The sequence below is a fragment of the Arvicanthis niloticus genome, chromosome 7 (genome assembly GCF_011762505.2).
Source record: "Arvicanthis niloticus isolate mArvNil1 chromosome 7, mArvNil1.pat.X, whole genome shotgun sequence".
Classification (NCBI taxonomy): domain Eukaryota; kingdom Metazoa; phylum Chordata; class Mammalia; order Rodentia; family Muridae; genus Arvicanthis; species Arvicanthis niloticus.
The window spans coordinates 85,695,847-85,722,310 of NC_047664.1; the positions used below are offsets into that span (position 1 = coordinate 85,695,847).

The window sequence follows — 26,464 nt, forward strand, 5'->3', positions numbered from 1 at the left end:
ACCCACAGTTTCAACTTTAGCAATATTATAAAATCATTTACGGGATAAAATGTTACATTTTACTATCTATTTTAATATATATATACACACATACACACATACACACACACACACACACACACACACACACACTCTTCCTTGAACCATCGAAGAATGATTTCTTTTACAGGCAGTTTCTGGGTAAATTACCAACTTTATATATTTACTAAGTTTCACAAATATTTCTAATAATGCATGCTAGGGGTATAAACTCTTAATGAAGACAAACATTTAAGATATACCTAGTCTTATGGAATCTTGATATGCCAAGACTGCTTGGTATCTTTGGGGGGGAGGTCTCCTCCTTTTTGAGGAGAAGGGGGAGGAGTACATGGGGCGGGTAAGAGGGAAGTACTGAAAGGGGAGGGAATAATGTCATCAGGATGTAAAGTAAATAAATAAAAAGATTAAAAAATAAGTACACATTTATTATACTCGTGCTCCTCATTTTCTTATATGCCAGCTAATATCTAACAGAATAAAACCAAAAGATCAGGAAATGGATGATTTCAAGTCTCTGGTGACAGTTCTATTTTCAGTCAAAAAGTTTAATTGCTTTTAAAAGCTATTTTCAACTCTATGGTAGTTAGAAAACATAAACTTTTTTTTTGATGACTTCTAAAAATTATATTTAGGGACAGAGGAGATGTATAATGCTAGGTATGTGAGCCTGAGGACCTAAATGTGTTCTCAAGCACCCCTGTAAAAGCTGGGTGTGGAAGTATGACATGTAATCCCAGCACTAGAGAGACGGGCTGAGATCCCTGGCACTTGCTAGCCAGTCAGTTCAGTTACATCTGTATTTCTAGGGCTCAGTGAGAAACCCTGTCAGGAAAAAAAAATCACAGAGTACAACAGAGGAGGAATCTCGACATTGAACTCTGGCCACTACACGTATGTAGTGTTCCCATCATTTGAGTACACACTTAAAAATCTATGTTCAACATGTTTAAACATGTATATGCACATGTGTATTAATCTGTCAGAGCTAAAACCAAGATTGATAAAGCTAAGTCAAATTTATTGATTCATTCATGAAAACAAAAATTATGATATAAAAAGACAAGACATTTACTCAACTTACGTGACTATTATAAGATTCAGTCAACTGAGGTACAATAATTTCAGTGTGTCCCTTGGTGCCCATCGTTCCAGAATCTAAGAGAGGCCGTAGATTTGATAAACAGCGACTATTTGGAGATAAAATATGTAAAGAACAAAAAACAAAACAAAGCAAAACACAAAAGTGATCAGTAACAGTAAACAAACCCAGCTTCCCGCTCTCTGCTTACTATTCACACGTTGATGGCTTCTGTGTGCAGCGTTAGTGAACAGAACAGAACCCGTGTGACAGTCTCACTAACACTTCTCTCCTTAGCCCTACCACATATATAAAATTCTTTTCAACCTAGTAATTTGTTTCTTCCTACTTTCTACCTGAATTAAAATCTCGCGTTTTTTAAAAACTCTATTTCTTCCTTAAACTAACCACATCTTGGTTCACTTACTTTCTATTTGTTACTCGATTACTCCCTGCCTGTAAGTCCTGCCATACCATGTCTTCTCAACTGGGCTTCATCCCAAGCACTGTTAACTAAGTACTATCATTAGTCATGCTTTACCAACTGTAGTATCTTAGGATGTGTGTGTGTGTGTGTGTGTGTGTGTGTGTGTGTGCACCACCCCTCCAACACATAAACACACAAAAAGAAATGCAGTGACCTTTTTCTTTTCTTTTCTTTTTTTTTTTTTTCTGCTGCTCAAGATTTGTTTCTCTCTCATTTCTCAACTGGCAAACCTCTGATATATGCTCTGGAATCCTAATATTACAGTCATACAATGATTCATTCAATGACCGATTTCATAAATCACATTGAATGAAATCAGGTGATTGACATTGAAAATAAATGATCTTTGGATGAAAAATTTAGTGAAGAACCAAACATTAAATAAACACGTATGCCAATAAAAATATGTGTCACAATGAAAAAGTATTAAGAAAAGCAGATTTAGGAGTTAATGTATGTTTTAAGAAAAATATTTATGCTGAAACTCAAAGATGAGGGAACACCTTAAAGGAAAGAATTGGCAGTATACATAGTTGGGGACAAGAATTTTGAGAAAAAAAAATACAACTTGCAGAAGCCCAAAACCGATTTAGTTCCTAAGGTAAAGAGGCCTTTGAAGATGCTAAAGGAGCTTACACAGCCATAATAAGGAGGAACAGGGAACACCGCCACACTGAAAGGAGGAACACTGGAGGGTGGGAGGTATTTCATTTAAAAATCCATTTAGTCTGTTTTATCAATATTAAATTTTTCTAAGTATAATGGAAAATCATCAATATGCTTAAATTTAGTAGTTTTAGTAGAATGACATAAAAATAATTAGGTAATTTTCCAAAAAATGAGAGTGAAAAACAAAAATAAAAGTAGTTCTTTATGCACTTGAATTTCAAGAACATACCTGTCTACATATCTCCTGGCTTCCACATTATCTAGTGCTGTAATAATGATATCTTGCTTAGTGTAAAATTCATCACTGTATATACTCTCAGTGGCTGGACAAACTTTGTTCAGGTGTGCATCTATTTTTAATTGAGGATTTATTTTCAGAGTTGCTTCAGCAGCAGTATAGCTTTTGGGTTTCTAAACAAGTAACAAATAAAAACAGAAGGAATAAATGTTAAACAGAAAAGATGAACTATGACTGAATTTACATATTCTAATCATTTGGAATACATGAGGTGACAGCAAAGTAATGAAGTTAGCTCAAATAATTCACATATTAACACAACCTAGTCATCATTGTGTAACAAAGTGCTTTAGAAATTTTAAAGTATTTTTACAAAAGTCTTAAAAAATATATATTTATTCTTATTTTTTAATTAAAGGTTTATCCACCATTTATGATTTCATTCATGTGTCATTGAATCTTGTATCATTTCAGGTGCTATGAAGGTCTTTACAGCATCCTTTGAATTTGTCTTTCTGTCTCTTCTCACTATTAGGCTAACATGCTTTACTTTTTACTATAAGAACAAAGTCAGAAACTGATAGAAGTCAGGAAATTAACAAATAGGTCTTTGGTGTTCATCTATAGATAATACATTGTGAATCATTTAATAAAACATTTGAATTCACAGAGACTGCTGCTGTGTCCTTTCTCTTTATGTAAGAGGATATCAGTTTAACTATGACAGCTTTTGTAGTCACTTCTCGTTCATAACATGCTTACATTTCTTTTCCTAAGATCAACAATGAGTTGACTACAAGGAAAAAATTTAAACTAAAAGCATGTAGTTCTGATTAACATATTCTTTCTTTTCTGTTTTTCACTATAGGGTTTTACCATGTAACTAACTATGACTAATACTCACTGTGTAGAACAGGCTGGCCTGGAACTCAAGAGATTCACCTGCCTCTGCCTTTGAGTGTGCTGCCTGTTTCTTTTCCCGATTTAAATATTTTGGTTTGAGACAACTAAAGAGTCTTTTACAATAAAAGAGGATGTTAAAAACTGGTACAGCAATTTTAAATATGAAACCTTACCTATTTTATAGCAAAAAAAAAAAAATGTGCTTTCTTAAAACCTCAAATTAGAGAACTTGTTTATAGAAACATATTTTTGTGATTACAAAATGAAAAGTACTACTCATGTTTCACGATTCAAATAATAACATCCAAAAGACAATTTTAGTGTGTATGAAAGATCATTATTTTCTTCATTTTGTTCTATCCAAAGAATACTTTATTTTTCTCTTAATCTGACAAAGGACAGGATTACCCAGCAACCATTATCTGTTTATGATAAGAAAACAGTGACAAACCTGTATGTGATGAGGACGAAACAGGAACTGTCTGTTTAAGTTGGATTTCTCTATCAAGTCAGGATCTGTAACTGTTACCTTATAACAGAAAAGAACAAAACAAATAAATCTGTTTTGCACTTCTCACTATGACTGAAACAGCACTCTCAAATCATTTTTGCTAGTAATAGTCATGTAAAAAATTTTCAAATGGTTACCAGTAATATGCTATCATTGTTAAGTTTGTTAACTCCAACTAATATTTAGTACATAAGCATAGCAAATAACAGAAATGATTTAAGCTCATTAGAAACTTTCTTTAAAAATTCTTTATTTGAAGACTAAAACTATCCCTATCATCTTTTAGACCCACAAAATTAATTACTCACAGAAGAGCTATCTGTTTTAAATTTATGACATTTCTTCTTTTAAAATTTATTCATTATTTCCTAATTATTGTGTATGTGTGTGGAGAATGTGTGGCCATAGCACGAGTGTGGAAGTCAAACAACAAGTTCGTAAAAGTCCTTCCACTCCTTCCATGGGTGGGTTCTGGGGAATCAAACTAAATCAGGTATAATGGCAAGTGTCTTTACCTGATAAGCCATCTCGCTAGTCCAATGTTTATTCTTCATCTGAAGTAATTTGGGAATGCTGTCATGTTTCAATTTGACTGGAGCTCCAACTAAGGCTCAATCTATAAACTACTAGGCAGTTGAATATTTTCATACAGCCAATTAGCTGTCATAGATAGTTGATCTATAGGCTTAAAATACTTGCCCTTTAAGAACGTATAGATCCTAATTCTAGAAGGTGAAAAAGAAAACAAACATGTAAAATAATCTGCAGAATTGAAAATGAATGTGCTACTAAGCTAGAATTAAAAATACTGTCTTTGGCATTGTACTGCTCAGTGCTGGTTCAAGTTTCAGCCATTGACTGGTGTCCACATTCATTTTCTTTTTATTAATTTTCCTTGAAAATTAATAAAATGTCTACATGTTTGTAGAATTTTATGTTAGAGGTTCTCTCTCTCTCTCTGTCCCTCTGTCTCTCTCTCTCTCTTTCTCTCTCTCTCTCTCTCTCTCGGGGGGTGCTGGTTAAGAGTCTTACTTTCTGGTGAGTGACTTCCGTTTCTATTTAAAGTTTTAGATATTAAAAATAGTGAAAAAATGTATTTGGTGAATAATTCAAGGTTTCATATTCCCCTTGATTCTAGGTAGCTGGGGATTTCTCTTTACATTTTGGGTGTATCCATGAACACTTACAGTTTTGTTACAACATGTCGCTGTGTTCAGAATGACAGGCCTGCTCACATTACGGGCTATATTTTGCTATCTGATGTCAGTAGGTTTCTTCACTTCAGCTCATCCTGACCTTTACCTACTAAAAGCACTGTTTTTCTATACAGTTAAAGCATTCAGGTAATCCCCAAGCTTACAGTAAAGAAGTGATTTAAAACAAGAAAAAACCAAGTAACTTTTAAGCTAATATATTCGCAGTTTGTGGAACACAGTTTAGAAATGTCAAGCATGGATAATATAAATGTGCTCCTACCTATAGCTATAATAATGATGAATCCCTTTTAAAACTATATCAGTAAGCTACAATGTGGATTACCATACACTTTTTAGTTATTTAGTTACCAAGATAAATATATGAAGTCACTTATGAAAGTTTTTATCTTAAAGGTAAAATACCACTAATAAAAGTTATTTTAAATGACATGACTTTGCAATAACTCAGTCTGAAGAATTTTAACTGCATACCAAAGTATATTATTCTCACTGTCTGAAACTCATATATAAAGTATCTGAATACTCTGCAGCTTTTTAATGTCATCTCTCATGTTAACATTTAATTAAGAATGAACAGTATAACAAAAGAATAACATGGTTTTCAGTTTGCAAGCTATGACAATAAAAATTCCTTTCAAATTTAATTTTGATGGAAACTATAAAAAGACAGACAGGACTTATTTCAGTTTCAGAAATTACAGAGTTAAGAACCAAGAATCTGTGACTAAAAACTGACCAGAGACAATCAGTCTTCTAATTCTCAGTTTAATGGTCTACCAGTAAAGCAAGCTGGTGTATAGTCAAACACAGTTCAAAGGGGAACAGGAGAAATATCAACATTCAAGTCGCAAATGACTTGCATCTTACCATTCCTTTCTCTCTGCCTGTGCCAACACCCAGTAATGCAAAATTTTTTAACATTTCACAGCCTATGGCACCACATCCTACCTATCGAGGAAAGAGTACAAATGTCAGACAAGACTATAAGTTCTAACGAATAAAGAATTTCATGCTAATGTTCTTCAAATGCTATTAATACTAACTACAATTTTTAAAAAATGATTTGTGATTCACTTGTGCTGGATTTTACTTCTTACAAGTTCCATAATGCCTTTTAAGTGTCTCAATTAAAGAAAAAATAGTAATAAAACAAATAAGGAAACTATGGTATTTATAATTTCTTTAAACAAAAAATATTTGAAAATTTCTAACAAAATCTAAATGCAGAACTCATTCCTTATAGAGGAAAGCAAACAATAATAGAAGAAAAAAACAAAAAAACAAAAACATGAGAACAAACCAAGCCTATAACTAGGTAACATGAAAAAGTCTTTACTTCTAGATATTTGTGAGTATATCTAAAAGACAGAAGTATGTTTAAGACAAGTCTAATAGGAATTTTCAGTAAAACAGATATTTGAAACTTAATTATCAGAGGTTCTAACTATATAAAAAAATCTCAACAGTAATTGCTAATCTTTAAATTATCACTTTACAAAAATGATTACTAAAACTAAGTAGTATTTTAAAGACTAGCCAACATTTATGCTCTTGTGAAAAATTAATCTTGAAATATATTATTTAAAAGAGAATACATTGACTAATTTCTTAATGTAGTGATTTAAAAAAACCTTTTTAAAAAGTACTTCTAGACAATCATTGAATGTTGAAGCTGTTACATTCTTGTTTTATTTTGAAATGCATAAACTCTTCTGATCCTGAATTAGCTAACTTTAATGTAAAAGGCCCAGGCAGTAAATATTTTAAGCTCTGGAGACTGTATGATTTATCAGTTACTCATTTAAATCAAGTTGACTTTAAAAAGTAACTTGACATTCAACCCCATTTTGAACATATTACTTATTCCCATCTTTATTCACACTTACTAAGAAGATATTCAAATTTTGTAGCTTCTGACACAATGTATCTCCAATGCAGGTACGTAAGGCATCATATCTATCACCTCTGAACAAACATTTACCAAGAAAACAGAAAGATATAAAAATACATTTGATTATTGTTAGTAACAATTTAACATTGTACCTTAAAACAGAATGTACTTTAGAGTTTCCTACAGTGCTTCTTACTCCTAAACAAAGAAGTATGACTAATGATTAACAAGAGGGAGAATTAGCTTCCAGAGACAAGCCCTCAAATTGATTCTCTAATACAACATAGACAGTCCTGAAGTCAAACACACACATGACACACTAACTAAACTCAGCAGACTGTATTTATGTATTTATGCATATATACAAACAAAATACTAAAAAAGAGGCCATCAACTGAGACAGAGCTGGGGAACCTGGGAAGGGTTATCAGGGAAAGAAGGAAGAAGGAACTGTTAATTATATTTTAATTAAACATTTTTAAAAAATAAGTTTCCCTCAATTTATGAGACAAATTACCTTCCTTGAAAAAGAAAGTGACGTAAATGAAGATGAATTTAGGTTATAATAATTCAGGGATCCATTCCAAGATCATCAGTGATGTCTGAAACTTTGGGTGAAACTGACTCCCCTAAGTACACTGCTTATACAACACCTATGTGTATAAACTTATGACACTGTGGTATTAAGTTTTGCAGGCTTAGTTACCAAAGGAAAGTTAACAAATTATTTCTTCTTTGCAATTTTATGGTTAGATTATGTCTTCTTTTTAAATGTTTATTTCTTACTTTAGTTTGGTTATTTATATTTTATAGTGTTGAACCAGAGTCTGGATTACGTTGCCCAGGTTAGTCTTTAACTCCTTTCCCTCCTCCTGCTTCACTATTTGCATGTCCACCAGGCCTGGCTAGATCTACCAGATTTTTACAGCTTCAGCTTATAAGTGTTTTTCATTTTCTTACATTAAGAACATTCACTTTTTCATGTAAAGACTGCGTTGATTCCTTCTTCTGGGTATATTATTACCTCCAACATCACTCCTAGTGCCTCTGAAGAGCACTGGTAAGTAACAACCATACAGCTTTCTTTGTACTATTTCTTTGATACATACAGAGAGAGCTAAAGGATTAATGTGCAGACAGAAGGATGATTCCCATCCTGGGAAGGACAACATGTAATGCTATCATTCTATACCCAACTATATGTAATTTAAATTTATCAACAGCTTATTCCTGTACTTTTCCATTTGTACTTTTTGATAGTTTACATGTAACTAAAATCTCAGAAAATTACACTGCAGATAAAAAAAAAAAAAAAAAAACTATTCTATTCAAGGGAAATAAAAAAACCTATAAAGATCAAGTATTTAAAAAGGTTCTTAGAGGAATATATGGAAGGGATTTGGAGTTATTAACTCATTTAAACTGAAATCAGAACTCTGGGTTATGTGGTTTTCTGAGGTAATGAAAGCTCTAAAGATGTTAGCCCAAAAGCTTGAAATAGCCATGATTCAACTAACAGACCACATGAAGCTCACGAAGAAGGAAGAACAAGTGTGAATGCCTAGGTTCTATTTAGAAGGAGTAATAAAATACTCAAGGGAGCTAATATGGAGACAAAGTGTGGGACAGAAACTGAAGGAGGAGCCATCTGAAGACCATTCCACCTGGGTATCCATCCCATGTGCAGTCACAAAAGATAGATGCTGATATGGATGTCAGGAAGTGCATGCTGACAGGAGCCTGACATGGCTGTCTCCTTAGAGGTCTGCCAGAGTCTGACATACCCAGAGGCAGATGCTCACAGTTAACCACTGATCTGATCAAGGGTTCCCAATGGAGAAGTTAGAGAGAAGACTGAAGGAGCTGAAAGGGTTGGTGGCTCCATGAGGAGAGCAACAATACCAACCAACTAGAGCTCCCCAGGGTCTAAACCACCAGCCTAGGAGCACATAGGGAGGGATCCATGAATCCATATGCACATATCGGGGAGGATGGCCTTGTCGGGCATAGGTGGGAGAGGAGATCTTTGGTCACATGAAGGCTGAACACTGAGTGGGGGGGAATTTGAGGGTGGGGAGGTGGTAGTGGGGGGTAGGTGGGGGCACACCCTCATAGAAGCAGGAGGGGGGGATGGGATAGGAAGTTCCTGGGCAGTGAGGGGAATGGGGTACGAGGATAAAATCTGAAATGTAAATATAATATCTAATAAAAAAAGAAAAAAAAGAAAGCTCTAAAGTTTTAAATGATTTGAAAGATTTATGGTCTCAAATGGAAAGTGATTTATTAAAAAAATGTATAATTTTATTTATTAATATTATGGCATTTGAATGCTAATCACTCTTATGCATATAATCTGACATTCTGTATCACTACATATAAAGTGGTAATGAGACATAGTATACTATTGTACTATTTAACTACTAGTCAAAGAAGGAACAAGCCAAGAAATGAAATGTCAGGAGGAAAGACACATAGGAGGCATGCTTACAAAAAAATTGCTCAATCTCTGCTTCTTAAAGAGATACTAAGAAAAAATAATCCAAATTTTAGCTTTACCGTGGGAGAAACTCTTCACGCCCAGAATTGCCTAGAGATTCCACAGTATCTGCTGCTTCAAGATACAACTGAAGAGAAGATTAAAAACATAACATTTAAGACTTAAGTCACTAAAAAAAAACCCTGCAGCTATTCTCTTATACTTAATAATCATGGAAAGACATAATAAAAATGGTAACCTAATGTAAAATATTAGAAAAATAGTGGTTATATATTCTTAAAACTCTGAAACTAAAAGGACTGTTAAAAGGTATGTAATTCAATTCATATCACTTATACATCCTAAGAATATTTTTTTTAATTTTTAGAGAAAATTTTACCTGTTCTTCATAACTGCAGAAAAACTTTGAAATTCTCATTCAATTTTAGTTACATTTGAATTAAGAGTATGATTAGCTTTAGAAGAAAGTATCTAGACTGTACTTCCAACTGGAAATATTTTATGTCATATTTTGCCTCATATATAATTATAAAAGAAAAGATACAGGAAGATAGTTTCAACACTTTTAGTTCCAAATTCAGTAATAATTAAAATATCCAGTCTTATGTATATTTCCATTTAATTAACTTGTTTTAAATTTGAACAAAATCAGATGAAAATATCATTGTAATATTACATTAATAACAGAATTTCATATAATATTAATCATTATAACTAAGCCAACTTTTCACCAATCAACTTGTAATCTATTTTAAATAACTTAGCAGAAAAATGGGATTGTATGGGTGCAATTTTACATTCAAAATCACCTCAAAAGAAAGGACTTAAAGAGTATGTGTAGACTTCCTGCCACTTATTTCCTTCTTGTAACATATATAAATGTTTTAATTCTTGTGATGCTTTTATCTTACATAGTTCTCAAATTTAGACCATTCTTATATTTTCTATCTTCAGGTAATAAATATCAGGAATGAAACCTGAAGATCTGTGATGGCAAAATTTCTACAGAAGTAGTTGAAGAGCCCAGAGAGCCCCAAAATGGTAACTAAGTCAAAATACTAGAGAAAAACTATAGAACAGAAATTTAGTGATTTTTATATTATATGATAGGAAGGAAACTGGGTTATATCCCAACAGACAAAATATATGGTCCTGTTAGTTTCAATTAAAGAATTAGGTTTCTGAATTTCAAACAGAATTAAGTTACTTGCCTTTTCTTTTATATTTAATACATAATTATATAGAATACACAATAGTGTATGTAATACTAAATATATCATAAAGATATGTTTATACCACACTATAATTAACAACACATTTATTTTATGGAACACTTAAAATGTAAAGAAAAAGGAAAATACTGAACTAACCCATTGACATAAAGGAGAGAACTTCCCAGTCACAGCTTTTAGTACTTCTTGGCTAGCAACACCCCCGACTGCAGCAGCAAGTGGGGGTAAAAAGCCTTGAGCAGTCCATGAAAGCCAGTGCACAATGTCAGCATTCACTTCAGGCTAAAACACAAACCACAAACAACAGTGATATAACAGTATTCACACACAGTACCTGTGACTTCAGGAACTAAGTTATCAATATGCTTAGAACCTAACTTCAAAAAAACAAACAGATCCAACCCAAACTACTCAATTTTCTACCTAAATAAAAATGTCTTAATCTCATAATGAAAATTCCAATTTGCATGTTACCGCAAGCAGCTTTCTTATTTACTAGTCTCTGTTTAATTTTGCTTTCTGACTGTAGTCTGGACTGAGAAAACAACTCAATATCCTCTTTTCTGTTTGTTTGTTTTGCTTTTGTTTTTTTTGTGGAGGCAGCCTTGGCTGTCCTAGAATGCTCTCTGCAAACCAGGCTAGCCTCAAGATCAGAGATTTCTGTCTCCCTGGAACTAGGGCTTTACCAGATCCCATTACAGATGGTTGTGAGCCACAGATTGAAGAAAAAGGGGTAAGTGTCCCAACCAACCAAAGTCCAGATCAGAGTTTTATTGATGAGTTCTACTAGATTTTTAAAGAAACCATCACCCTGCCAAATTATAATCCATTTAGAACAGAACAGAAGAACTCTTGAGACGTTAGTAAAGAAGTTTATGGTTGTGGATATATCTCAGTGGTAGGTGCCTGCCTTTTATGCATAAGTCCTGGGCATGATCTAACTAATCATTGCAAAATTCTAAAATTTTTAGAAAAAAAAAAAAAAGCACAGAAAAAAAAAAAACACCCAATAAACGAAGTATAAAGAGAATAGTTATAAAGTGTGTATTTGAATAAGACATATAAAACTATAACTATAGAATCCCCAATAATTAAAAAATAACTAGTTAAAAATAAGTAAAGATTTTGAAAAGTCACCTTATCCAAAGCAATGTACAAATGTCACATAGGCACATAAAAAAATACTCAGATTCATTGTAACGTTAGTGAAATGCAGCTCAAATCTATGTGATACAATTACAAATAATAATGTGGTTACAACTGCAAAGGAAATACAGAGTTTTGAAGAGGTTGTTATAACTGAACCTGATACAGATCTTGTAAAAATGCAAAATAGTACAGCTACTTTGAAAACACATAAGGTTGGTCAGCTGTGCAAGCACACCATTAATCTTAGCACCCAGGAGTGTGAGACAGGTGGATCTCTCTAAATTTGGTGCTGACCTTCAGATGTTGAAATTTAGACCAGAAAGGGCTACTTAGTGAGAGCTGTCTCAAAAAAAGTGCCAATTTCTTATAAATTAAACATCATTTTTTATTTCTATTATGTATTTCAATGTATTTCTAGGCATTCTTCCAAGAAAATGAAAATATTTATCAATATAAAAATCTATGTATATGTAATTTTATCCATAAAACAATGCTAACACTAATATAAAAGTAAAAGTAGCAAATAATAGTTGTTAAATGACACACAGTATTATCAATACTTTTTGAAATAAAATTATTTAATGTTCACAACTTGTGAATGTTTTATAGATACACAAACTAAAGTAGAGCAAAACCAAAGAGCTTCTTTATTAATGCTACAGAAATCATAGGTAGCACAGGGACGATCTAAATGTAGGAAGATATTAATATGTATTTATGTTATAAATAAATACATAGCCAACCATAATTTTATTAATATTTACCTTCTCTTCCAAGGTTTCACTTATAGATACTGTTAGCTTCAGTAGTTCATCTGAATCTTGCTGACACCTATAATTTGAAACAAAAATACAACTTCAATTTTTTGAATTGCCACCAAGGTTATATTCAAAATATAGAACAATGTGTTTTAATCTAAATTCAATGCTGTCTTAACTGTCTTATGACTACATTACTTCAAAATCATCGTCATCTAAACAGCATATGAGACTTAAACATACAAGGTAGGAAACTTGCAATTTCTAACTTAGGCTAGAAAACATTATCGTAGATTGCCAGTTTACCAATTACAGGAGGTTCTGATTTTAAAAGCTATAGATTTTAAAGTCTTCAAATATGAAGAATTCCCACGTAGTATGATTCTATTCTTACAAATGAATCCTTCTACTTCCACCAGTAAGTCACCCTACACGGCATGTTTATGCAGTTAGCACATTTACTAGTAAGGAACGAGGTAATGGAACTCGCTGTGTTAGTAATGTAATGAAAGGTTAGCTGTATTTTTTAACCTATAATATTTGAGACATGGTTTTTCATTTAATAAAGAGAGAACAAAAAGCATTACTTTTAAAATAAAAGCATTACCTGATATTTGGCTTACGACTGTAGTTTTCCTGAAACTGGTCCAAGGCAAGCATAGCTACATGAATCTGTAAAGGTGCCTATTTGAAACAATAAAAAAATTTGGCCAGCATTTCTTAAGTTCTATGGACTAGGTTAAATGTTTTTCAACTATTATTTAATTTCACCCTCACAACAGAGTATAATATGACGATTACCATTAAAAAACTTAAATAATTTGACTTCAAGACAATAAAGGTATTTTAAGAAGCATTTTCCAAATAACTAGTGTTTACTAAGTTATTCATATGAAATATCAGTTGAATACCAATAACAAAACATTTGTACAGCTGGGTCTAGCAACACACTTTTAGCCCCAGCACCCAGGAGGCAGCAATCAGAAGCAGATTGGATCTCTGATTTCAAGTTCAACCAAATCCAAAACCAGAATCACTACTTAAAATATTTATAAAAAACAACTGCTTTTTTATGGGTGTTTATAAATCTGGAAACTGTTTATTTCTTATCGTATTTACTGTTTCATATCTAGTGATATAAAATACAGCATAACAGCTTCAGGGTGTATCTTCCTGTATTATATAAAACTCTGTGGCCAGTGAAATGGCCTACCACCAAGCCTGGTGACCTGAGTTTGATTTTTGATCTCCAATCAGATGCTGTATTATCCCCTTGCTGCCCACCGCCTACCTCCCCTGCACATAAATGTCTGATAGAACTGCATAGTTAAGAAAGTCTTATAGTAATGCCCTATCTATATATTACTAAAATTACTTAATTATCAAAGCTAGCAAATCTCCCAAGTACCTCATTTTACTCTAACATTTTTATGGCATGAATTCTCATTTTAAATCCTCTTCCATTTGAACTTTAAATATTGAGATAAGAACAGACCTTTTGGAAACAATGATTAACCCACTTTAAGTTTTGAATCATTTACCAAATCCCATCCACCACTCCACTGCCCCTTTGTAACCTGCAAAGCAAATATTTACCTCAGGTTTGCTAAAATCTGCAATAAGGCACCTTGGATGTTTTATCTGGCTCTCCAGGGGTTCCTAAGAGAAAACAAAACAAAACAAAACAAAAAAAGCCCAAAAGAACCATTATTTCACAGCACACTGGGTGGTTATTTTGCAAAATATTTAGGGCAGTGGAAGCAAGGATCATTCTCTAAGCCTGGCAATGGGTGAAGTTGGATTGCTGCAATGCTGCAGTTAATCTTGTAATGCTGTAGTTAAAATGCTATGTAATATCTCTTTACTGTACTCAAAACCACTTGTACTACATAGTTACTTTAAAAAAATTAGTAAAAACTATATTTATAATCCCAAACTTTGTCCTAATATAATACCATGTATTCTGATATCATCAATTAACTGACACTATTTATGCCTGCTAAGTCTTGGGTAGATATTCTAAGTTAAAATCTGCATGAGTGTAAGGTAAGAAGAGAAAGGCAAAGAAAAGAAAAATTTGAAAAGTAATAGTTCTCTAAACATCACCACATATGAAATTATTTGATGCACAAAATTATTTAATTAAAACTTAGGGCAGGGGCAAGAGAAAATATACAGAGGCAGATTTCATTAGCTGTTCTATTTTAATTGTCTTAACTAATTTGAACAAAGTCTTGAAGACTTTTTTTTAATGAAAAACACAAAAACAACAAAATTAAAACCTTGAGATCTTGAAAACTCCCTACAGCCTGTAGTAACATCATGAAAAGCCCAATGACTAAAGACATGTTATACATATCACACTGAGAAGCAGCCTATGAATTTAAGTAAGACTCATTAGTTCTAAAAAAAAAAAAATAGCAATCTCTATACTCCATTTATCAGCATGTTCTTCTTTCACTACCAATAGTCAATGTGCATTATGCTACACTTCAAACATAATAGTTATAATGCAGATGAAAATTGTAGGAACATGAATTAACAAATAATTGAGTAATAAAGTATAACAGCTCTTGCAGCATAAAATAAAAACATTTATCTTTTTCTTGGGTAGTAAAAAGTGTGATAAATTCTTTCACTATTTAGGAGGATATAGCTCCTTTGAGGTATAATCACAATAATACACATGAGGTATTCTAGTTATTAAACTGTATAAGCGTGTATTTGCCTAACCTTTGCAGTACAGAAGACTGCACATACTAAGGATGTGTGTAAGCTGTAGCCCTATGTCTGTATGTTATTTTTATAGTATCAGCTTGGCCCTGATTGGTTTAATTTTATTTGAATTGGTTATAAATTTTTAAAAAAGTTTATTCTTTATGGTAACTTGAATTGAGCATTATTCTTTGGGCTATTCTTTCTTTTTTTTTTTAAATAATAATAATAATAAAAAAACTTTTTAAGCAGAAAAAAAAACTTACAAAGCAGAATGTTTTAGGAGTCTTAACCTGCACAGCTATGCCTCCATGTAAATACGGGTCCAGTTCTGTAGTATCACCAATGCTGAAGGAAAATGGTGATATCACTGCAGGAAAAAAAACAAACATTACACATAGGTAGCATTAAAAAGATATTAAGTCTCCATTTATTAAAGTAAGATTCTAAAACATCTTTTTTTCTTTGCAGGGGGTTGGGAATCTTTTGGTAGCTATACCAAGTATTTCGTCCAGTGTCAGCTTTGGGACTTACAAATAATTGAGGAAAACCAGAAAGTAAAGTAAGAAGTGAGAGGTTCTAACAGTAGAATATTAAAATATGTTATAAAACCTCTATACTATGTTAATACTAATTTTACTGGTACATGAGTAGGTAAAAGGAATAAAATATATGCCTGAGAAATACATCCAAGTACACAGAGACAAGTCATTTTATTTGATGAAGTGGCCAAAGGCTACAATGTATATGTCTTTCTGTGTAAGACAGTATCAAGAACCTCTCTACTGGTACATAACAAACCCATGATGGGTGGCTGACTACTGAGGAGGAATAGCAAGGATTTGTAAAAAAGTTTTCATTATCAATCTACTGTTATTGAACCATTTAATAATTAAAAACTTAAACAACAGTAAGTTCCACTAATCGAATAAATTACAATACTTAATAGTCATACATCAAATAGAAAAAAGTAAGCATACACCAAGCTAATTTGATATTTGGAAAGGGGAGGAAATCTAAAGTGGAACTCAATCAGAACCTTATTTAAATGCATGTGTACACATATCTATATTAATTGTATAAGATATAAATACACATAAACTATTTTAGAGTTAACATATTTTATTTTAATTATTTAAGAATTTTTTCATAGAACAAAACTATCTTAAGGCAGAAAGCACTAAGTACTAAGTGTTCAATTTAAGCAACTTTCACCCAAAAGTAATGTTTTTTGCTAAAAAAAAAATGTGGGTTTTAAAGTAAAAGATTTCATTTGTTACTGTCAGGCCACTTCTTACTATATAGGTATCTCTAAGCATCTGATCTTACCACCACACTCTAACACTAAATGGTTCCCAATGTAAACAAATATATCCCAAATTATCAAGTTAGTCAACTTTCCCCAAACAAATACAAATTCTTTAACATTTTCTTTAACATTATGATCTGAACCTCTATTTAAGATAGAGAGTAACTGGGAACCAAAAGGACCCAGGAAGTCACTCCCAGCACGGAACACTGGTTCCTTCTGGTCTGGGCCAGAGCACTGAGCAGACCTTGGGTGGCAGCTCTGCCTCCAACATCCAAGAACCCAGAGGAAGCAGGGATCCCAGGCGCTCGAACTCGGGCAGTATCTTAGGTAAGCAGACAGCAGGGCCCGCCCTAAACAGGGAGTAACTGGGAACCAAAAGGACCCAGGAAGTCACTCCCGGCACGGAACACTGGTTCCTTCTGGTCTGGGCCAGAGCACTGAGCAGGTCTTGGGTGGCAGCTCTGACCCCAACCTCCAAGAACCCAGAGGAAGCAGGGATTCCAGGCGCTCTAACTTGGACAGTGTCTTAGAAACTAGTTCTCAGATCTGAGGCCTAGATCAGACCTCTGCCATGTCTGCTGTTGTGTGGACCCCGGATTCCACCTGAGACATACTGGAAGGTCCACTCAATCCAGATCCACAGAGGAACAAATGAACTCAGAGCTTCAGACAACATATCCTGAGATATTCTAGAGGAGACACTGCACCCAGAACAGCAGACACCTAGCTGGACTACTACCTTGGAGGCACCATATCCTGAGGCATCCTAAAGGTACCACTGTAATCAGTGCAGCTGGAAAAGATCACAGAGACATCTGGACCCCTAGGAGATCAGACACAAGCTAGATAACTAGAAAGACAGGCTTCAGTCAGAGACAGCAAGTACAGGCAGCACTAGAGTTAACCAGATGGCAAAAGGCAAGAGCAAGAATGTAAGCAACAGAAACCAAAGTTACATGGCATCATCAGAAACCAGCTCCCCCATCAGAGAAAGCCCTGAACACCCCATCACACCAGAAAAGCAGGAATCAGAATTAAAATCACTTCTCATGATGATGATAGAGGGCTTTAAGAAAGACATAAATAACACTCTCAAAGAACTTAAGGAGAGCACTGGTAGACAGATAGAAACCCTTAAAGAGGAAACACAAAAATCCCTTAAGGAATTTCAAGAAAATACAACCAAACGGGAAAAGGAATTAAACAGAACCATGCAGGATCTAAAAATGGAATTAGAAACAATAAAGAAATCATAAAGGGACAATACCCTGGAGATAGAAAACCTAAAAAAAAGATGAGGAGTCATAGACACAAGTATCACCAACAGAATACAAGAGATGGAAGAGAGAATCTCATGTGCAGAAGATACCATGGAAAACATTGACACAACCGTCAAAGAAAATGCAAAATACAAAAAGCTACTAACCCAAAATATACAAGAAATCCAAGACACAATGAGAAGGCCAAACCTAAGGATAATAGGTATAGATGAGGGGGAAGACTCCCAACTAAAAGGACCAGTAAATATCCTCAACAAAATTATAGAGGAAAACTTCCCTAACCTAAAGAAAGAGATGTCCATAAATATACAAGAAGCTTACAGAACTCCAAATAGTTTAGACCAGAAAAGAAATACTTCCCGCCATATAATAGTCAAAACATCAAATGTACAAAACAAAGAAAAAATACTAAAAGCAGTAAGGGAAAAAGGCAAAGTAACATATAAAGGCAGACCTATAAGAATTACACCAGACTTCTCACCAGAGACCATAAAAGCCAGAAGATACTGGACCAATATCATACAGACCCTAAGAGAACACAAATGCCAGCCCAGACTACTATACCCAGCAAAACTGTCAATCATTATTGATGGAGAAACCAAAATATTCCATGACAAATCCAAATTTACACAGTATCTCAACACAAATCCAGCACTTCAAAGAATAATTGGTGGAAAACTCCAACACAAGGAGGGAAACTACAACCTAGAAAAAGCAAGAAAGTAATCTTCCAAAAACCCCAAAAGAAGGTAGCTACACAAACATATCTCCATGGATGTTAGTCCAAAAGCTTGGATTAGCGAAGACTCAACCCACAGACCACATGAAGCTCATGAAGAAGGATGACCAAGAGGGGATGCCTCAGTTCTACTTAGAACGAGAAATAAAAATGCTCAAGGGAGCAAATAGGGAAACAAAACATGGAACAGAAACTGAAGGAGGGGCCATCAGGAGACCTTTCCACCTGGGTATTCACCCCATGTACAGCCACCTAATCTAAACACTGTTGTGGATGGCTGGAAGTGCATAATGTGAGGAACATGATATAGCTGTCTCCTTAGAGGTCAGCCAAAGACTAAAACACTCAGAGGACAATGTTCACAATTAACCACTGATATGATCAGGGGTTTCCCAATGGAGAACTTAGTGAGAGGACTGAAGGAGCAGAAAGGGTTATTGACCCCAGGTGGAAAGCAACAATACCAAACAACCAGAGCCCCTCCCCCAGGGTCTAAACCACCAGCCTGGGAACACATAGGGAGGGACCCAAGACTCCAGAGGTATATGTAGGGGAGGATGGCCCCGTCGGACATAGGTGGGAGAGGAGTTTCTTGGTCCCATAAAAAAAATGAATGAAAAATGAATGAATGAACACACAGTGGGGGGGGGGGAATGTGAGGGCGGGGAGGGGATAGTGAGGGGGGTAGGTGTGGTCACTGCCTCATAGAAGCATGAGGAGGGGGATGGGATAGGTTTCTGGGTGGTGGGAGGAAGTAGGCTAAGGGGATAAAATCTGAAATGTAAATACTACAACCAATTTTAAGAAGCAGGGGAAAAAAAAAGTCTTCAGAACCAACATCTTTAAAAAAAAATGTCAGGCCCCTGGGGGTGGGAAATTTTTTTTTTTTCTTGATACTAAAACTTGTCCTGAGAATTGTATATTGCAGAATACACAGCCTTGGTGTATCTACTCATCAAGCATACTGAGCAGACCTGCCCAAACCTCTGATGTCCTGGAATTCCATCTGGATTCAGTGAAGACACAGCATCAGAGGCTTATCAACTTACTCTCCCCCCACCCCTCTTCTAAAATCTCAACGCCCTTAATCAGCTTGAAGAAGTTAAAGAAGAGTCAGCGCCCCTATTCCCTGAGCTTGGGGACTAATGTGGTTAATAATGGTCTGTCTTTCTAGGGACAAGTAGTGGTTTTGTTGGAACAGGGGGGATTAGCTAGGACTTACTGCATAGCCATAACCTACTGGTAGAAATCTGTATAATTATTATCAACATGAAGTTATAAATTCTAAATAAAAAAAAAAAAAAGATAGATGTACTCAAACATCAAATTAAAAAGCTTTTGCATCCCAAGAAACACAATCAGCAGTGAGTAATCAGCCCATAGAGTAGAAGAAAGTAATCTGCCAGCTGTATTTTAAAACTGCTAAGATTGAGAATAATTTCAACAACACAAAACAAGTCTATAAAGCTGCTACTAATAAACAGGTCATCGAACTTAACAGTGTAGCCACCAGGAAAATGCAAATTAAAACATAATTATAAAAAAACAAACAAAAAGACAAATGCTGGTGAGGATGTGGAGGAAAAAGGACCCTTACCGTGGGCCGTTATATTAACTGCGGCATCCACACCTGACTGCATTTATCAAGTGCCCAAAAGATACAAATGAGTCATTGTTGTTCTTCAACCACGGAAACATGCCACAAAGTTACCTTACAAATTGTGTAGCATTGTTTTCATATTTTAAACAACTACAGGTAAAATACAAATTATTTAGATTAATAATGATATGAACTAATTATCTCAAATGGGACAGACATATTCATTTATGATCATCTTTCCACCTTAAAAATGGGTATTCTCTCAAAACTCTGACTTTAGCATTCTCTATCTCCTTGAGCAATAATCTGTAAGTCCTCTAAAAACAAGGCAAAGAGGGGTAAAAAAAAAAAAAGACTCCAAACTCGCCTGCTTAAATACTCAATTCAGTGAGCACAGCACAGATCTGACAGTCATCTCCATCTACTATCTCACTGCCGGCGCATTCACACCTGAATTAGCATCACACAGATTCTCCAAAACCTATACAACATCTCACACTCCTCAAGTAGGTTGCTCAAGCAGGAATCTTTGTTTACCTACAATTTTTCCTAACTGTCTTCTTACTTGTGGAAAGATTTGAAATTTCAACTTCTATTTTCTCATAGTGTATTTCTATACTTTACTTTCTTCCTTGTAATATTACCCCACTCTTCAGTATGTTCTCCCTTCAATACAGATTTGAAGCTCAGAGATGTGAAATCAAGTAAATCTAAGGTTGAATGACTAAAAGTAAATTAATAAAACATGTAAACTTACCAGTTATCTGTTGTACAGATCCATTTAAGCCTGTCATTCCATTAATTTCTCGAAATGTTAAGAACTGTCCTGTCTCAAGCTTGTGAGGATGATTTTCAAGACAAGTGACAATACCTGGATTAGCCTAAAAATTAGAGTAGTTTATTATTGAACACCAAGTTTTAATATTCTGTTATTTTCACAAATTTTTACAAATAATCATCCATGACTATTAAAAATTAGCATTCCTATACTCTAAAATTGTATTAAAATAATCATACTTGCGTTATGTTTGAAATGAAAATTTCTTTTAGTTCTTCTCCTGTTGTATCTGAAACTTCAAATTCATCACCAAAATCACAAAACAATCTGGACCAAATTCCATATACATCTGTACTAATAAACTGAAAAGACAAAAATGAATTTGTTTACATGAATAGAGAAAACAAAAAATAAAAAACACCTCAGTTATCCTATGTCAGTTCATGACAACTTCATTTAGAATTAAGTATATTCCCTGAAATGTAACCTTATTCATGTACAGAATCAACCATTTATAAATCAGTTTGGGAATCAAGAAATGTGGAATTTGGTGAGTAGATTTCTGACACAAATTAAAAATACCTTCAATGTATCACCATTACATACTCTTATTATTTCAATAACAAAAATTCTGGCTTGGTTATAAATTTTAAGATCAATACATAAGAAACAGTTATCCTAGTTTAATTGCCTAGGAATGAATAGTTATTATTTTACAGAAACAGAAATGAGTGCACACTCACCAAAAGCATTAGTTAGTGGAAATTAGAAGAGGACGTTAAGCTGGGAGTAGTCTACAGAAAAAAGGCCACAGACATCAAAGTGCAAACCAAGCCAAGAAAGGTAAACATGAGGTTCTTTATCGTAATAACAAATGCTTTGTTAAAGATAAATTTTATACTAATGGCAGTCTCCATCCTAAGATTCTGTAAAGAAATGTTTTTGTGCTTAAAGCTCTTTCTATAGTCATCACAAAGCTATTCAGCTCTAAAGAAAAACATTTATATAATTTGCATAACAATGGATCAACTTAAAGTGTATATCATTAAGAAAGGTTGTATATTGTCAGAAGGAAAATGCAAACATTCTTCCTGATATAAAGAATCTAGCCAATAGTATATGCATATATATAAATAAAAGTGCTAGGGGACAGTATAATATATACAAAAGAGAACAAGAAAGAATGGATATTAGAGCACGAGAAAGGACTAAACGCAGGCAGTGGACAAAGTTATGAAAGACAAAACAAAGTTCACTGTTCCAGTTTGAACTGTATTGGATATTTTGTTCTAGATGGTGGAGAACACATCACATAGTCAAAAGGTAAAATCCAATATGGAGCTTTACAGCTTTAGAATGACTGTTCTGTGTAGATTGAGATTTACATACCTGGGTCTTAATTTTGGGGCGTGTGTGTGTGTGTGTGTGTGTGTGTGTGTGTGTGTGTGTATTTGTAAATTTTCGTTGCTGTATTTTTTTGGTCAGGGTCTCACTATCTAGCTTGGAACTAGATGTGTAGCCCAGGCTGGCCTTGAAATGCACAGGTGTCTGCTTGCTTTGCTTCTGCCTCTTTAGTGTACCACTATGCTTGGCTATTTACAAATCTTTAAAAATAAAAAGTTTATTTAAAAAAATCATCTTAGTGTGACTACACTCATAGGGTTCCTTATGTAACTTAGTGAAAAACTATAAACTGGAATATGAAAAATGTTCTTCCTTTAGTTAACTGCATGTTAGTATTATAATTATTAAATTATACTATTACCTTAATTGGAGGGCAATGAGAATGGCAAAAGTTGTTGATCTTCTTCTGTAATGTCAGTTTTATTTCAGTTAATACTACACACTGTTGAGAATAAAATAAAGATCAGGAAGTACACAATAAGTTTTATAAAATATACCTTCTCAATAAGAAACATAAATTTAAATTCTACCAAGGAATCATAGTTATCCCCACAAAAGTTACTAACCTATATTGAATTCTGGTCTAGAATTAATTATATATAAAAGTACAAAATGGCAAAACCAAAATAAAGAGAGCATATACTCATATTAAATAAATTTTTTTACCCTAATGGACTCATAATTAGAAGCAAACCTCAATACCTTATGCTGTTTTGTAGTCTCCCAATAGAGGGCTGGAGATTTATCTGTCACTGTCCTACAATCACTAATCTAGCTTAACCAAACATTACTTTCCGACAAGCTTCAAGAGTGACAATTACAATTTTCAAGGATATTGGTCATAACTCTCTAACTTCTGCATTCAATAGATTCACAAAATAAACCTTTACAATAGTATTAGTAAAACCACAATGTTATTTAAGATAGCAAATAATTTTCAGTGCTTAATTTTTTATTAACACTGTAATAGAAGTAGATATGAAAAACAAGATTTTGATATAACTACTTTATACTGATAGAGGTCAAATAATTTTTGAAAGCCATTTGCCTATGAAACATCAAAACCAATAGATTCTCAGTTCTATGCTCTCGTCGGTGCTTATATACAGGAGTTGAATAATTTATAAGACAGAACACTTTAAGGTGTTGGTTTTGTGCTCTCACTAGGTATGCCAAGAACGCCCTGATCACTCTTCCGTTTTAAAAACTTGAGGCAAGAGGTAAATGACAAACGACTTACCGCCAAGCAGCAGGCTCTCTAGTTCAATGTCCCCTTTAAAGCCACCCACTACCCAAAACCCAAGGAGGCATCTACAGGGCTGGTAATAGTAAAAAGTAATGTAATTTAATGTCCATGTCCTGAAACTTGGACATTTTAGATCATCACGTAAATTGCATATATTAGTAAGCTCTGTTATACATCAATACATGTAACTACTAGGTACTGATAAATCCAGACTTTCTTTTACACTTTTCCCCACACCTACATATGTTTTTATGTGTAAAAACAGATGGACGGACACATACATACTCATAAACCAAGTTTTCTTTATGTACATACTGAAAAAGGGGCATTAATGTTTGGTTACATATGTTCAAGCTGAACAGTGCTGCAGTGAGCATGGGCATGCACCTCCATGGTAGGCTGACTTCATTAGGTTGGCTATATACCTACAAGTGTGATAACTATACTGTATACATTATTATTGTTTTTAAAAAATTTCCTTTTTTGATAGATTCTTGCCAGCATGCTATTTATTTATTTATTTATTTATTTATTTATTTAAAATAATAGCTTTCTATTTTGGAAGGGTAAGATTTCTGAAGTTTATTTTGTTATTTTTCATTTTATTACATAGTGGTTAGGGAGGACAAAGTTATTTTTGACATTAAATTTATGATCCTCCTGTCTCCATGTTTTGAATGCAAAGATTACAAGCATCTCATTATTTGATGCTGGCAATCAAACTCAAAAGTTTTGCATATGTTACATAAGCAATCTAAGCTACATTCCTAGTCCCCACTTCTGCCTTTTTTGTGAATGTCTCAAGATTTATTTTTATGTCCTAATACAAGGTATATGCTAAGGACAGTTTCACGTGCTGAGGATGTATATTCTATGCATGCTGCTTGATATATTAGCTATAGTGCTTCAATGCTGCAATTGTGTGGGAGAGAACTGAAAAAGGTATCATTACTGTGTAGAGCTAGTTGGCCGTGTACTCAGGATTAACCCAGCATGTTTTCAAACTACAGAAATCCTTCTTAGCCCCTCAAATACTGGGCTGTGTGTCACCATAACCAGCTTGCTGTTTGTTGTGTCTGAAGATCTGTAGAATGATAATATTAGAAGTTCTAACATTGTCCTAGATCCTACTTCCTCTTTAGATCTAATGCTTGCTGTCAGATAGTGAACTACTCCCTGATTAAATGACTATTGCGTTTTACAGTTTTGTTTTTGCATCTACTCTGTGTAAGAATACCCACTCCTGTCACTTTTGATTTACAGTTGCATAGAAATCTTTTTTTGTGTGCACACACACATTTGGCATCCAGAGATGGACTTTGGGGTTTCCTTTCCTATTCCAAGAGGATGACCGTATCGCCCTGAATCGTGGGTCTCTTCCTGAGCAAGAGAGTCACTATTTCTGCTCGGATGGCTCGGATGGCTCGGGAGCTCTCAGACTCCACCCGTCACATCCCAGCCCAGTGCTGACAAAGCCATGCTCTGCTTTTTATCTGAGTGCTAGGGATTTGAATTCAGGCCCTCATGCTTGCAGAGAAATCAAACTTATGCAAACTATCTTCCCAGGCCTGGAATACATTTTCCCATTTTTTTCCACTTTGAGTTTCTGTGTGCTCACTACTAATGTGAGTTTCTGATAAACAGTACACTTGTTTTAGATTCAGTCAACTTGCATCATCTAACTGGGGAATACAGTTCACTTGCACTTAATATTAATAAAGATAATGTAAGAATTTCCATTCCTCCTAGTTGTTTTGAGTATCATTTATTTGAGTTTGCCTTTTTTCATGGGAATGAAAAAAAATGTCATTCCATTCCCTCTTAGATTGCTGAATGTTAGATGAGGGCATCTTAAAACGTGGCTTGTTCATCTGTGGCTTGGCTCTTCATCTCTCCCTTCTGTGTTTTCTCTACAGACGTGGCATCCTTTCATGCATTCACGATGGTAGAGATGGTTCTTTCTCTTCTGGATGTGGCCTTCCCTGAGCATCTTTTGGCAGGCTGGTCTGGTTGTAATCAATTCTTGTATTTTTTTTCTGCCTTATCATGAAAATGTTTTTTTCATCTTGGAAGGATAGGCTATATTTATCTGGGTATATATAAAGCTAACTGAACTACTACCTTCTGAAATGGAACAATATTTCATTTCTTCTTGCCTTGCTTGTTAAGTTTGTATTGAGCAAACTACTATAAGTCTAATGGAGAGACTACATACATATACTTTTAAATGAGATTTGGTGCTTTCTGTTATAGTTTTAAATCAGTTTTTTTTTTTTTTTTTTTTTTTTTTTTTTTTTTTTTTTTTTTGAGGGAGGCAAGCGGTCAGGAACTGAACTCTAGGCCTTATATTTTTGGCAATCTGACTACAATATGTCAGGGTCAGAATGTTGTGTGGTCATGCATACTTGAAGACCTATGGGTCCCAAGATTAGAGAGGCTTGCAGGTATAGCTTCTTTGAATAGAGTTTCCTTTCTTTTCCTAAGTACCCCAAAAGGGAAATGTCTGTTTACTGGGGTATCAATGATCTCCAAAGCTCTTTCATTCTTGCCTCTTTTATTTCAAAAGGCCTGCTTCTATGTTTAGTTTCTCTCACTTGATCATAGTCTATCATTAGTCAATTTGTCAACTACACTTGTCTGATTTCTTTACTTTTTGTTCCTACTATTTTTTCTAAGATTTTTTTTGAATTTTTTTTTTTTACTTCTTATGTATTGTTT

At 34.2% G+C, this 26,464-nt stretch overlaps 1 protein-coding gene and 1 long non-coding RNA gene across 2 annotated transcripts in view; one reads left to right on the forward strand and one right to left on the reverse strand.

The window, feature by feature from the left end:
- Uba6 (ubiquitin like modifier activating enzyme 6) overlaps nt 1-26,464 on the reverse strand; it is a 71,037-nt gene that overhangs the window by 27,485 nt on the left and 17,088 nt on the right. The window contains exons 7-20 of the mRNA XM_034509146.2: nt 22,862-22,942; nt 21,336-21,458; nt 21,076-21,199; nt 15,654-15,757; nt 14,269-14,331; nt 13,280-13,356; nt 12,679-12,745; nt 10,904-11,047; nt 9,593-9,660; nt 7,032-7,110; nt 6,013-6,093; nt 3,869-3,946; nt 2,506-2,687; nt 1,124-1,229 (exon numbers count right to left, since the gene is read on the reverse strand). Coding sequence (XP_034365037.1) covers nt 1,124-1,229; nt 2,506-2,687; nt 3,869-3,946; nt 6,013-6,093; nt 7,032-7,110; nt 9,593-9,660; nt 10,904-11,047; nt 12,679-12,745; nt 13,280-13,356; nt 14,269-14,331; nt 15,654-15,757; nt 21,076-21,199; nt 21,336-21,458; nt 22,862-22,942 — 1,377 coding nt within the window. The remainder of the gene's footprint in view (nt 1-1,123; nt 1,230-2,505; nt 2,688-3,868; nt 3,947-6,012; nt 6,094-7,031; nt 7,111-9,592; nt 9,661-10,903; nt 11,048-12,678; nt 12,746-13,279; nt 13,357-14,268; nt 14,332-15,653; nt 15,758-21,075; nt 21,200-21,335; nt 21,459-22,861; nt 22,943-26,464) is intronic.
- Nucleotides 7,960-11,505, forward strand: LOC143443139 (uncharacterized). The gene is made up of 3 exons (XR_013111899.1): nt 7,960-8,096; nt 10,488-10,574; nt 11,369-11,505. It is a non-coding gene; the product is annotated as an uncharacterized LOC143443139 (long non-coding RNA).